This window comes from Chiroxiphia lanceolata, chromosome 6, assembly GCF_009829145.1.
Source record: "Chiroxiphia lanceolata isolate bChiLan1 chromosome 6, bChiLan1.pri, whole genome shotgun sequence".
NCBI classification, from domain to species: Eukaryota; Metazoa; Chordata; class Aves; order Passeriformes; family Pipridae; genus Chiroxiphia; species Chiroxiphia lanceolata.
Window position 1 is genome coordinate 52,929,574 of NC_045642.1, and position 14,980 is coordinate 52,944,553.

The 14,980-nt window shown below is 43.0% G+C and overlaps 1 protein-coding gene across 5 annotated transcripts in view; it reads left to right on the top strand.

The window, feature by feature from the left end:
• The first annotated feature begins 399 nt into the window (after positions 1 to 399).
• Positions 400 to 14,980, top strand: part of EVL (Enah/Vasp-like) — a 125,710-nt gene continuing 111,129 nt past the window's right edge. The window contains exon 1 of one of the 5 annotated variants that reach the window (XM_032691507.1): positions 400 to 659. Coding sequence is in view for 4 of the 5 variants with exons in the window: in XM_032691509.1 (XP_032547400.1) it covers positions 1,106 to 1,128 (23 nt within the window). In the remaining variant the exon portion in view is untranslated. Of the gene's footprint in view, positions 660 to 923; positions 1,129 to 14,980 lie in introns of those variants that run through there. The other 4 variants (XM_032691509.1, XM_032691510.1, XM_032691505.1 and 1 more) reach the window with 4 other exon arrangements.

Sequence of the window (14,980 nt, forward strand, 5' to 3'; positions counted from 1 at the left end):
TGTCACAGGTGGTGTGACACTACAGTGGTGGTGTGGCTGTCACAGGGGTGGTGTGGACGACACAGTGGTGTGGACAATACAGGGGTGGTGTGGCTGTCACAGGGGTGTGGCAGCACAGGGTGGTGTGACTGTCACAGGGGTGGTGTGGACAGCACAAGGGTGGTATGGCCGGGCCAGGGAGGTTGGTCCTGTGTGTTGCCCCTGGGGTGCGCAGTGTTTGCTCTAACCCCACGCTCACTGCGCTGTTGCCATGGAGATTGCGTGTGCTGTTGCTAGGCAGCTGAAGCATCCTTGCTTGCACACTGCAATGCCACGAAACGTTCAACTTTCCTCATTCCTATCTCCCTTCTGTGATCTTGCAGATATGACTCCTTTGGCTCTTACCCTGCTTCATTCAGTTGTACTGCTGCGATTTCTTGATGTTAACCCTATAAACCCTAAAAAGCCCGCATGGCGCTGCCAGTGGGGTTTATGGCAATGAATTCAGGGCTGAAGGAGTTAAAGTGGTTGGGGATAGACTACAGAGGAAATGATTTCTAGCAGATAAACTACTTTAAATGTTCTGGCATTCATGGAAGGGGAGGTTTGTGGATGCAGTCTTTTGTTCCATCACTGATGATTTAGATGAATAAAAACACAGACTAAAATGTCACTGCAAGGTAAGAAAATCAGCTTGAATGGGCCTAATTAATCTCTTCGGTTACAATATATATTTAGTTTTTTTAGTGTCCTCTGCTTGCATTTGCTAATTTTGATGTGGCATGTGAATGATAATTCAGCTGTGAAGCCTGTCGTGTACTGTATTTGACTTATTTGGCTTGAATAATAAAGATATCAGCCTGTATTCTTGGAGTATACTGCATTAATCAGACTTGCAGGAATGATCACATGGTACTCTATCGCCTTTTCCTGTTAGCTGCTGCTTGTCAGCAGCTGGCTGAGCTGTAGGCTGCAGGCCAGTATCTGCATACCCTTTCTCCTCAGAATATTTCAAATATACTGTCTCGTCATTATGCATTTTGCTGCAGTTTGACAATCTAAATGGTCCTCCTGCACGTAAAGAAGATTATTTTAAATTTCAGAGCATTTGTATAGTTGCTAGGCCATGTATGCATTTGAAGAATTCAGGTAGGCTCTCTGTTTTATACATCAATGTGCTTGGTTTTTGTTCTCACAAGGTTTTTGCTGTGTAATGTCAGTCAGCTCTACAGTTAGTCCTTCAATGTGCAGATATTTATTGCCTTTTAAGATCCCTACCCTATGCATGGGGAAAAGTGCTTGAAGGGTACGATGCAGGTAACGGGAGCTAACTGCATGATGAAGTGCAAAGCTGGGTAATTGATTATATCTTGCACAAATTTCATAGCCTTGCAGCCAGAAGCAGCGAGTACAGTGTGGCTATAAATATAAACCAGAAACTGTTCTGTTTAAAAGGGTCTTTGCTATTTTTGGTTCTGGAGAATCTGACAGATGCTCCTTCAAGATAAAATACTGATGGTGATAGAGAAAATTGATACTTGGATTGTACACAGGATATATTTTATGCTGCTGCTGCAGAGTATACATGTCTTTTTCATAATTTTGTAGCTGCAGAATTCCTTATGAATTGCATTTAAAATAAGAATATTGTTCAGTTTGTTGGGGTTGGTTTGTTGTTTGCAAACATCTGAGCAACTGTGATTGTTAGAATATAAAATTAGCACCTTTTATTTGATATTGGTTCTGCTCAATATTGCCTCTGCCCCCTCTCCTCCTCCATCCCCACCCCCAATATAACTCCATCCTTATGTGAGTATTGAGGTCTGTTAAAACCATAACAGATTTTTGAAGACATGAAATAGAATTTCTACCTTCACTAACAGACTTAAGTATTTTTCTGTGTAATAAAACAGTTTAGGACTTGAAAAAATTCTGGTCAGTAGTTGTGGGGGAGGGAGCGTCTCACTTTAAAAAAAATTTTTTTTGCTTAGTGTGTTCAGTTCTTATAACTTGTGTTATAAAGTTGTCCAGATAAAATGATTACAATGTTGCAACAGCATTAGGCATCACCTCATGATGTTTGTCTGTATATAATTTTTATAATGTATCTTAAAAATACCCTTTCCTTTTTGGTTCAAAGGAATTGATTGTTTGACCAAGTATGTAACTAGTGGAGAGGATGGATTCTTTGTATACTCAGTGAGAATTATGTACCAAATATTTTAAAATTAAACTTTCTAGCCTCAGATTAAATATTTTTAACATGATTTTTGCCCTTTGTCAAGCATTGAAAATATTGGCAATTTCCATTATTTTGTGATTTGGTGATGGGTTCTATGTGTGAGTGGTATCAAAAGCAGTAAAAGCAGGTACAGGACACCCCCTGCCTCCGAAATGTCCTGATTCCAGACATGAGGGCTGGGGAGGTGCAGGCTGACTGTGTGTATTTCTCCTGTTGTGAAGTGCAGTATGATGCTGTCTGAGGGAAAAGATTTTACTGGAAGACCAGATAATGCTGTGTAACTGCTGTTGTCATAGGGCTGTCAGGAGATGCTTGGAATCTTGACATGGCTCAGTGTTGGCAGTACATTAAGGTGTAAATGGGCCCCAAACTTACCGTGCCACGTACTGTGCCCACCCAGTTGTTTGTATTTCAACTGGTTGGTTGGGTCCTATTCTTAATTGAGTGAAACTCTCAATGAGAATGAGAAAAAAAAAAGGGTGTTTTAAAAATTATGCTCTAAAAGCCTTAACTGTCTTTCAGAGGCTTTCCCAGACATCTTGGGCCAGAAAGACACCTACTTTTATGGAAGGAATGATCAAATGCTGATTACACACCCATTAGGCTTATTAAATTACTTGTCATCCTCTCTTGATTTGAAAACAGCATTAACATTTGATGTGCAGACAGCTAGACATTTTCTTTTAAATTTTCTGCACTGTTAGGGCTGGGTTTTCTTTATAGAAGGATTTAAATGGCATTTATTTTATTGGGCATTTCCATGGTGTTAAGGTTGTATCTGCATGTTGATGGTTTTTGTTATGGTGTGATTATTCTCATGCCCATGGCTATTTTAGATTTAGATGGGATCGGAACATATCTTGCAAAATAAAAAGGAAAAAAGGGTCTAGTTGAGCAGTGGGGTGGAAGTCTCCCTCCCATGGGCTCCTGGAAGCAAAGTGGATGTAGCAGCAGAGGGCACTCTTCTCTGGCCTACAGGCCCCTGCTCCATGGTGGCCCCACACTCTTCCATGTGCATAAAACACAGGCTTGGACTTCTCTCTCATCTTGACCTTAACCTGAAGCAGATGTTCATTGCATGTTGCTGTTTGCATCTGCCAGTGCAGCTACAGGGTTTGGGTACCCAAGTGTCTAGAGAAGTGGTGAGCCCAGTTCTCATGCAGACCTATGCATGACATTTCTGTATGTGTTACTCTGCTTTTTTTTTTTTTTCCTGTCTCCACACTGGGCCTTAAAGACCTGCAGGACTCCCCAGGTGGGTGGTGGGGACTGTGGCACCCTGATCCCATGTCAAGAGGCATCCCTGCAGTCTGGCTGCCCGAGTTGCCCCAGCAATTTCAGTTTGATGCAGCCTTCTTCACTTCCCTGGCAAAGTTGTGCCAGGTTATTTTTGTGAGGTGTTAAGCAGCCGCTGGACCTCTCTGCGGAAGTGTCTCACTTAAGGTCTGTAAGTGACCCTGGTGTGGTGTTTGTGAAACATTTGTTTGTAAAGGCCTTTGGGATGAAATCTTACCCCCGTGGTTAATGGCTGGATGAAGAGAGACTTAAGCCTCTGAGAAAATAGGGGGTAAATCCATTGAATAATCTCATAGTTCCTTATATTGGTCAAGCTTCGTTTATCTTCCTCTTGGGAAGAACCTAATATCTCCTGAAAAACTTTGATTGCTTGTGAAGCAGGGGTTAACGGAGCTAAGCCCCTTCTCAGTCCAAATGGGCTTCTGGTTTCCGTGTGATACTGGTTGGGCCCGTTTTGTTGCTGATTTTCAGCACCGTCTTCATAAAACCCCAAAGCTCACATACATTCAGTTTATAATTGGAGGTGAGATTGTTTGTCAGCTGTGCTTTTATGCTCTCCTGCTGACCGCGCTGTGGTAAGATGACTTTGCATGTGAAGCCATCGGGAGGATGGTGCGCTTGGCCGCGAGCACTACTCCTCATTTGGTATCTTCAGCCCAGATTTAGCTCTCTAGTGGCAGTACACAAATGCATCTTCTTTTCCTTTGTTGCCATGCCTTTATGTTTCTGGGATATTACTTGGTATTCTTCGCAGTGAGCTGGTGTCTGTCTATTTCTGCTACACCGCCCACCACGGCATCGCAGTATTTTTAACTGCATCTTCTCTTCCCCCATCCACCGAGCAAAACTGAGAACGCTACAGGAAGCAAAATGAGTCTCTCAAAGCGAGCTGGCTACGAAGAGAGGAAATGAAACCCACCCATGAATAGAAAGCAAAGTTCAGAATGAACATGAAGCATTTGGGTACCGTGGTGCATGTGGAACCTCTCACCTGCTGATCCCCAAAGCAGCAGCAACATCAGATGGAGTCTCCTGGGAGCAGGTGATCCCCTGTGTCTTTGAGCAGATGCAGGCATTGAGTTTACCATACCTATAAGTGTGTCATGACTGAGTTTAGCTGCACAACTGGATCAGCCCCCAGGGATTATGACATCTAAGTCTCTAACTTCATTGCTGCCAAGTGAAAAACTGAATAGCCCAAATTAGTGAAGAATTCTGGTTTTGATATGATTCTGCAAAAATCAATGCTGGCAGCAGTTGCCTATCAAACACCTGCTCTGACTTTGACTGTAGCATTCTGCTCTCTGGTGACCAACACTGGGACCCAATGAAATGAAGCTGCATCAGGGGAAGTTCAAATTGGACATTAGGAAAAAGTTCTTCACTGAGAGGGTGATGGGCCACTGGAACAGGTTTCTCAGGGAAGTGCTCATAGCACCAAACATGTCAGAGTTCAAGGAGTGCCTGGACAATGTTCTCAGTCATATGGTTTAGTTGTAGGTAGTTCTGTTAGGAGCAGGGAATTAGACTTGATGATACTTGTGGTTCCTTTCCAACTTGAGATATTCTATGATTCTGTGATTTCACTGCTGACATTTTAGGTACCTCTAGGGTAGGTGGTGTATTTATTAGAAAATAGTATAAAGGACAAGCATGATCATTTTGTAAAGGCAGACATTATTGTAAATGGCAGGTGGCTTTTCCTTCCCCCTTTCCCAAGAAACAGTAAGATGATCTATCAAAGGGACTAAACGCTGGTGCTCCGAAGGGAGGCAGGCCTGTCTCCCGTGGCTTTTCCTGCTGTTTTCCTAAGGAGGTCTTTTAAATAATCCTATTTTTCGGAAGTGCAACTGCAGTTTGAATAGACGAGCAACTTCAGGAAGCTGTAGGTGACATGATAGCAGACATGGCTTCACTAAGGGCAAATCATCCCCAAAAAATATGATGGCCTTCTGCAATGAGGTTACAGCGTTGGTGGATAAGGGAAGAGTAACTGATGCCATCTACCTGGATTTGTGTGAAAGCTTTGACGCTGTCCGGCACAACATCCTAGACTCTAAACTGGAGAGGCATGGATTTGACAGATGGACCACTTGAGGGATAAGAAATTGGCTGGATGGTGGCATTCAAAGAGCTGTGGTCAACAGCTCAGTGTCGAAGAGGAAACCAGTGGTGAGTGGTGTGGAGTGTTCCTCAGGGGACTGGCACATATTTATTGGCAACATAGTGGGACTGAGTGCACCCTCAGCCAGTTTGCTGATGACACCAAGCTTTGTGGTGCAGTTGACACACTGGAGAGAAGGGACCTTGACAGGCTTGAGAAATGGGCCCATGTGAACCTCATGAAGTTCTGCACCTGGGTCGGGGCAATCCCAAGAACATGAAAGGTGTCCCTGCCCATGGCACTGAGGTTGGAACTAGATGATCTTTAAGGTCCCTTTCAACCCAAACCATTCTATGACACTATAACAACAGAAAAGGATTGTTGTTCTTTGCTACAAGAAATATGATCATATTGAAGAGTAAGAAGCATCAAGAGAGTTGCCAAAAGACTTGTTCCAGTTTCTATAGGAGTGTAGCTTTTGTGTAGAGGTGTATTGGTATTGCAGCACTACGGAGAAATGGAACAAATTGTTGTTGCAGGTTGGTGACTCTGACCTTACAGGATAGATGGAGCAGCTAGCAAAAAACATGTCAAATAGCTCAGTTAGTCTTTTCTGACAAGAGGAGGAAAAATTTTGGAAGTAATTGTTCCGAGGTCAAAAGATGTGAAAGTGAAAGGGAAAAAACAAGTTTCAAATGGAGAAAACCCAAGGACGGTTTTATTGGCAAACCATAATGAGTTGCAGGATCTCCATCCCTTCTAACCTTCATTGCTAAACTCACCGATTGTATTCTTGTGTTCAAAATATCCTGTAGGTGCTTAATAAATAACCACAAATGTGGGAACCTGGAAGCTGCAGACCTGCCAAGTCTCTGCTTGCTCAGCATTTTCTCTTCAATAGACTATGTCCACCAGCAAACTAGCTGGCTGTATTCCTCCCTTTTGTCCTTGCATGGATACAGCCAAATTCGTAAAATCATGGAATGGTTTGGGCTGGAAGGGACCTTAAAGATTGTCTAGTTCCAACCTGCCCGCCATGGGCAAGAACATCTTCCACTAGACCAGATTGTTCAAAACCCCATCCAACCTTTCCTTGAACACTTCCAGGGATGGGGCACCCACAGCTTCTCTGGGCAGTCTGTTCCACTGCCTCACCACCCTCACAGTAAAGAATTTCTTCCTGATATATCTAATCTAAACCTACCTTCTTTCAGTCTGAAGCCATTCCCCCTTGGCCTATCACTACATGCCCATGTAAAAAGTCCCCCTCCATCTCTCTTTTAGCTCCTTTGGGTACTGGAAGGTGCTATAAGGTCTCCCTGGAGCCTTCTCCTCTCCAGGCTGAACAATCCCAACTCTCTCAGCTTGTCTTCATAGGAGAAGTACTCCTGCCCTTGGATCATCCTCATGGACCTCCTCTGGACTCACTCCAACAGGCTGATATCCTTCTTATGCTGGGAGCCTCAGAGCAGAACACGAAACTTGATAAAAATACATTGTTGAGACAGAAGTTTTGGATTATCTGCAGGAACTGGCAAGTCTGGTTGTTCAGTTTGCAAATGTGAATATTCCATATGATGAATCTCATCAGAGAAAATGCATGTGCCTGGGGGGCAAGTTATGGTTCCTCTTAAGATCTATAATATCCTTTGCATCATTCCTCACTTAAGAGTTCACCATTTTGTGACTGAGAGGCTAAATTTTATCTTTTTCTTTTCCCCCTGAAACAAACTTGCACTAAATTAAAAAAGGAGGAAAAGGAACTAGTTCTGCATTTTTCTTTTCCTGAAGGTGGTTGCCTCAAATCTGCCCTTTGATATTGGAAATTGATTTTAGATCCTTGGATTTTGGACAGTTGTTATTTATCCACACAAGGCATACACCCTGAGGAAATGTTGCTTCCTTAAACAGCAGATTGAATCAAATGTTTTTGCTGACATATTTTTCCCTGTGCAACTGACACTGCAGTTGCCACATATTTCAGTGGTTTAGCACAGAGACATTTGAAGAGGAGAGAAATGCTTCTAAGGAAGTAATGTGAGAATGCTGTTGCTGGGAATGAAGATAAGCACGTACTATTCTCATAGTGGCTATGTTGTAATATTTCTCCTGAAGAGGAAAATAGCTGGAGATCCTTTGTGAGAGATGGTGGAGTCAGGTTCTGGCCAGATTTTAAGGGAAAATATTCTGATGCCTGGGTGTATAATTTCAAAATATAAATATGAAAGAAGGAGGTTTTTCCCGGGATATTCACTGGATTGGAGGAGCTTCACTATCTATGTTAGGAGGTAATTTCCAGTCACATTAAAGTCAGTGTAAATTGTCTGTGATGTGTGTATTTAGTGGGTGAAACATGGGGCTGTCTGTGGAAGTATGGAGTGTTCCCATGTTTTCTCAGGTCAAACTGTACACCCTGCAGAGCAGCAGTCTTACTGGTGCCAAAGGCTTGGTTCAGCTACTTGAGATCTACTGCAGTGTAGTTAATTTCCAAAAGCAAGGAATTTCCTCTCGTTCCCTTTGCCTTCTAGGCATGGTAACCTGTTTTAGCATTCTCGTGTTGTCTCTCTCATCTCTAAAACATGTTTATCACCTCCATCCCCTCCTCCCTTTTTTTAACTGTCTCTCTCATCTCCAAAACATGTTTATCCCCCTCTCCTTTCTTTAACCAACCTTGTAGTAAATATTAACAAACAAAAAGTGGCTGCTGTTGTTTAATGAGGATCCAGACACACTTTTCAGAACTGAAGGTAGTATCAAGACCATGGAATAATGATGTCAGCTTTAAATGAAAACAAACACGAGTACAGATGGTTTCTTTAAAGAAGAGAATTTGTGATAATTTTTAAATCCACCTATGGGTATCCATTAGAGCAAGTCATTCTCAGTCCTGTCTGCATTTTCTAAGCCTTAGTGTAAAGTCTATAAGATGATGAAGCACTTTAGCTGAACTTTCATGGGAAAACAAGGCTGCTACATACGCTTTTACTTGCAGTTCCAGGTTTGTAGGGGTGGATGCTTGATTTTACTATCCTGCTGTCTTCCAGAGATCCCTGGTCCCTGCTCTAATTTCAGCTACGTGGACAGTGTGAATGTCCAACTTCCCTCTTGCCTTTCTTGTGCACCAAGGCCAAATGGATCAAATTGCTGGTCTTGTTATTTCTACTATTCCTGTGGTAGATACTGGATAAATGGGCTTCTTCCTATGATACATTTTAATCCTTAAAGGTCATCCTTGCTTTTTAAGGGGAAAACACTTTTTTCTCCTTATTCTAGCATGAGTTGGTCTGGACTCCTGACCTTGTTCTCCTGGGAGCTGGTTTGATTACTGCAGGAGTCAGGAGTACAGAGCTGAATGGGGTGACCAGTGCCTCTCTGTACACAGGAGGAAGGGTAGGACCTCCCAGCATCTGCTGCTGGGAGAAGCTGACTGCACAAACACCATCCTCAGAAGCTGTATGTTCATAAACTAAAGGTGGATAAGATGTAGTGCTTATGAGGAGAAAAAACACTGACACAAAAGGTGATGCTTCATTACTAGAATCACTTTTCATCTGAGGAACTCACTGTTCTTTTAAGGAATTAGCCTTTTACTTTCCCTTCGAGATTTTGTGCAAGAATAGGCAGAAGCCAGGGAAAGTTGCTCCCCGCCATTCCTACACAAGAGCCTGTGCCCAGAGCTGTATCTCAAACCCTCCTTCAGCTGTAAGATTTCTGAAAGCCTGGTGCCATTTGTCCTTGGAGACTTTCTGCATGAGGTGTGTCTGTTCACTTATCTCAGATTGGGATCATACAAACTTCTGTGTTTTAGATCAGCTGCCTGTAAAAAGAGGTTTAAACCCCCATGATTTAAGTGGCTCATACAAAGCTTCATGAAAGTTTGTTAAAGCACATACATGGGAAAATAAAAAGGAGGTGACAGGATAGATGAAAAATCAAAGTTCGAAACAAATGTCGAAGTTTGGTCGTATTAATGTGCTTCTGTGTTGGTGCATGAGATTACACAGAATTAAAGTCAAATGTTTAGAGTTTCTTCCCTTAAAAGTGATATCTATAGCTGCAGATTATTTGCTGATCAGAAGGTGGGGAGTTTCTTCATGCCACATTGGGAGAACATGGGTTTAGTTCATGCTTTGGACAGCACAGCAGACTGGGTCTGTCTCCTTTAGAAACCATTGACTCCTCCTGCTAGACAATAACATGGCTTAGGTAAGGTTATGAGAAGAAAAAATGTCCATTAGATGTTTGCAGTATTACCTTTTAAAATCAGGTAGAGAAAGCTGACACTTCGTTATTCTTTGTTGCAGCTAGCATAGGGAAGGGTGAAGAGTCTGGGAAGCAGCATATTTCTTTCTGTCTAGGGGCAAGGAAAGCAAAGATGAGCTCTGAAGAAGAAAGGAAGTGACCTGAGTGAGAGAAATGTAGAGGAAAACTTTCCCAAGCAAAAGATGCATGAAGCAGATGAGTTGATGTTGCAAAGTGCCGTTAAATTCGGGGGGATAACGGCCCAGCAAAGATTGCTGGCTGGGCTCAAGGATGATGGCTCTGTTTCACAGATATAGAGCTGAGGGATTGAATCCGAAACTGAATGTGGATAAAGCTATTCCATTCTTCTTTGGTGAAAATACACACTTTGGTACTCTGTTTTAGTACGATTGTTTTGTTGTGGATGGGTCAGCAGTGTGGTGTCCCCTTGTTGGGGGGGAAGGCTTAAACTGGAATTCTGCTTTGTCTGATTCTGGATTACTTGGGATGAAAAACTGTTCTTGCATTCATACAGGGTTGGTTTTAAATCCAGATTGTCTTAGGCATTTAGCTACAGAGCATGAGAGATTGTGCTGTCTTTAGGGATACTAATGTATTTCCATAAAATATCTATCCTAGTGCTGTTGTAGTGATCACAATCTAGGGATATAAATGAGCAGTGTTTGAAGGGAGAGGGAATGTATTTATTAAACCCACTTCTATAACTTGCAAAACCAGGAAGATTATGGTTACACAACCCTTTACAGATCTGCAATGAAAGTTTCAAACAAAGAAATTAGGAAAATATGAAAGCCACCCAGAAGAAAGGCAAATCTCTGAAGTAAAACCTCTGCTTTTCTTTTCATTTAAGTATAAATTGTTAGCAGTGGCATAAAGCCTCAGACTAGTTTCCCATTAAATTTGTCCATGGGAGGGAAGGAAAGTGGGGAAAAGCCAGGCTTAAAGGAAATAAAAGGAGAAAAAGATAGGTAAAAATTTAGGGGAAAAGATGATTGAAACTTTTTTCCCAGACCAAAGGAGGGGTTTGTATCAGAAAGCTTGTCCTTTCCTCTGACTCTAAGAATTGTCTAATAAAAGAACTATTCCTGCCGACCTGACCTCCACAGATTGTCTTTGCTTGATGAGACCTCACTTTTTGATGCCATTTCATGTAGTTAACACAGTTCTGCCCAGCCATCACATCTTGGCTGCTGTTTGGCAAGGGCCTGTTTCTTATAAAGTGGCATTAAAATGAAAGTAACAGATAAGACTCTTTTTGACATCCATTGCAAATTATTTGAGATCAAAGTCACATTCTTGTTTTAATTGGGGAATGGAAATATAAGAACCATATTTCAAAAATCAAGAAAAATTCGTTTTACATGGATCACATTTTCACAAGAGGATGTATCTGCTCTGATTAGTCCAGGGAGGAGGACCAGCTGGATGCTATTTATGTAGAAAATTTGCCTTTGTCTTTAAAGGCTCACATAGACATGGAATACTTGAATTATTTGAAAGTTTATGTTTGCTTTTCAGTGCTAAAGAATGTGGAAAATGTGATTCTAAACTTGTCTGTGCGTATGGCAGAATGGAGGGAGCAGGCATTTTGACTCTAACATTGTAGAAGCTGCTATTTTCTTACATGTATGATTTTTCTTACATGTATGATTTTTCAGTGCATCAGTTGCATCAAGTTAAAGGAAAACAAACTAATAGATGAAGACATCTTCCACAGGAACACAGTAAAACTGGCAGGCTACAATATTTCCTGCAGGATTTCTACATCATCAGTAAGATGTATCAGTACGTGTTAGCAATTGGCAGAGCAATATAGGTAGGTGATGGTGGTCAAAGCACATACACAAGAGGGATAACGTCAAGAAAAAATTCACTTGTACCCCAGAAGGATGCTGTTAGAGCAAATGAAATGCGTTTTGCTTGTGACTCTGTCACCAGAGAAAGAGGTTCTTGCCTAGAGCCTGTGCCTTAGGTCACACACTACTACTGTAGTGCTTGGGCATAAATAAATGCATGTCCCAGTTAAGCCAGATAATTGCACCATCACTGTTTGTCCTTTAAAAATAGAGAATGCAGCCCAAGCTTCACTGTGCTTTAAAGCAAGTAAGGCAATCTGTTGAGTCAAATGTAGGTGTGCTGTATACCACAGCTGGACTGGTCCTGTTATGGTATTGGGACATTTCTGTTGCAAGAGGAACAGCAAAGGATTTATGACTTCTAGGTACTAGTAATGTAAAGGATAGGGAAAAACCCATCACCACCTTTGGAAAAGGATGGCTCTCAAAGCTTGAGGATGACACTTCAAAGACTGTACTGGCTTGTTAGGCAAGATTATTAGTACTAATAGGAGGTGATGCATTCATTTCAATAGCTCCCCTATAGCAATTTTTAGCTGCTCTGTAGAACTAATGGTATTTTCAAAGCTCACTCACACAGCACAAGTTCATTAAACAAAGATAGGCATTTATTTAAATGATTTATAAAAGTGAAGTGTGAAAAGGAGAAGAAAGAAAACGTGCTATTACAGAGGAAGGTGAAAATGAAGTACCCACAGGGTATAGCCCATGTAAGGTATCTGGGTAATTTGACATGAAAACAATCTGATTTTTGAGGAAGATCTTGACACTGCTGACCAAGATGTAACAATATCCTAGTTTTGAAGGTTGAAGTGAGAGGAAATCAATTCTGAAATACAATGTGATTTCCTAGCACAGAGACTTACGAAGCAGAGGGGTTGTTCGGAGGGGACACAGTGAACTTGGCATCACCTCAGCTCCCACTGCAGTTCTGCTCCTTTCAGGTACAATTTTCTTCCCCCAGAAGAAAATCACATCTGTGCCTGAAAGTACACAATCATTGGGGGGGGGGGGGGGTGAGCTCAGTCCTTGCAGCTTCCCACGTTCCTTCTCAGCTCCAGGCACACTTGCATGGCTCTGAGTCTGCATCAGGATAACCTCGTTTGCCAAATACCGGGGATTTCAGCTGGCTGCTCTTGTGTGTGTGGGTGAGGGGAAAGCAAGGGGTCAAATAGGGACCAGTTTTCCCTGTAGATGCACAGTTTGGCTCCTGAGGTCTGGAATGTATTTTGCTTCGCTTTTTTTGATTTATTCTGTCTGAAGTATCTGAGGTCTGGCTGGCTGGCCAGGCAATGCTGAGGATGGCAGCCCCAGCTCAGGGCTCAGGCAGGAGCTGGGCAGCCACTGCCTTGCTGCCAAACACAGGGATTGCTGCTTTTGGGGTCCCACCAAGCTCAGAGAACCTGCTGCAATTTTACTTCTTGGGACTTTCCCCACCACTTTCCCCGATATGTGTTGTAATCCAAGTACAGCACTGAGCTGCTTGTGCTTCGCCAAATTAAAGTTTCTGGTCCTTTCCCAGGACCTCTGAGGTTTTAAAATCTTTATAGTCAGATTGCATGCTTGTAAATTACATATGTTTAAATTAAAACAACTAATCTGTAAACTCAATCAGGTCTTTTAGTTGTTTCTCAGTATTTTAAAAGGCTTTATGGTGGGTACCGTGAATAGAAACTTGAATTTTAAAAATGCATTTTGAGACATACAAACCGATTCATATTGAGTCCATCTGGGAGAGGAGCTATTGAGAAAATCCAATGCAAGGGAAGCAAAACCCTGCCATTGTGTTGCTACAGTGGAAAAATGCACACCATACTGCAGCTTTGCACTTGTGGTTTAAGATGATGACGAGCAGAAAGCATATTTTCGGGGCTTTCTGTGTTGAGAAGATTACTTAAACCTAGATTCCTTCAGATGTCTGAGCTCAGCCATGGAAGCATTAAGTAAAAAAGTTAGAAACTTGACTAAGACTGCTCACTGAAACCATTATTAAACTTTAAAGAAGGCAATGAAGCAAGGATTAGATGTAGCTGGGTGTGGAAAATAGCTGTGGAAACAGGTGTTGCTTGTCAGTTTGAGTTTTACTTCGATGTTCAAGCAAGATGAGGCAAGCGAGGACAGAGCTGGTGAGCAAGTGGAGCAGTGCAGGTGCACTGAGTTGGCTGGAATTGCAGCCTCTCACACCAGTGCTTGCTGCAACCCCTAGAAATGTGCGTCACTGGAAGCCATCTCTCCGGGAACATGGGCTGGAGGGGTCATCTGGTTTTTCCTGGTTGTTGTTTAGCGTGCATACTCTAGTCTTGAGTAAAAAACCTCTGTAAATTTGAGAGGGGCCAAATCTGACGGTTGTGCCAGAGAGCTGAGGATTTGTCTTTAATGCTTAGATTTAGTGCAGATACTACCAGATGTGGTACATGTGTGCCTGCACACACGGGGCACAGCGCCCCAGGCTGTGAGCAGTGCAACAATGTACCTGCCAGGGGCTCTGCCTGCTCCTCACTGAGGGCAGCCCTGGGCCAGGGCTGCAATCTCAGGGGGCAGGGCAGCTCCATTTAAATGAAGTGCAACAAGGGAAAGTGCCAGATTCTGCACCTGGGGTGGAGCAACCTCAGATGTTCATACAGACTGGGGAATGAGATGCTGGAGAGCAGTGCCATGGAAAGGGATCCAGGTGTCCTGGTCAAAGGCAAGTTGAATGTGAGTGAGCAGTGCCCTGGCAGCCAGGAGGGCCAACCGTGTCCTGGGGGGCATCAGGCAAAGCATCACCAGCTGGGTGAGGGAGGGGATTGTCCCACTCTGCTCTGCGCTGGGGTAACCTCACCTTGAATATTGAGGCAGTTTTGGGCATCACAATATAAGAAATATATTAAGCCACTAGAGAGTGTCCAAAGGAGGGCAACAAAGATAGTGAAGGGCCTTGAGGGGAAGTCGTTTGAGAAGCAGCTGAGGGCACTCGGTCTGTTAATCCTCGAGAAGACTGAGGAGAGACCACATTGCAGTTACAACTTCCTTGTGAGGGGAAGAGGAGAGGCAGACACTTCTCTGGGGTGACCAGTGACAGAACCCAAAGGAATGGCCTGAAATTGTGTCCGGGGAGGTTTAAGCTGGATATTAAAGAAAAGTTCTTCCCCCAGATGGTGGTTGGGCACTGGAACAGGCTCCCCAGAGAAGTGGTCACAGTATCAAGCCTGACAGAGTTCAAGAGTGTTTGGATGATACTCTCAGGCACACTCTTGGGGA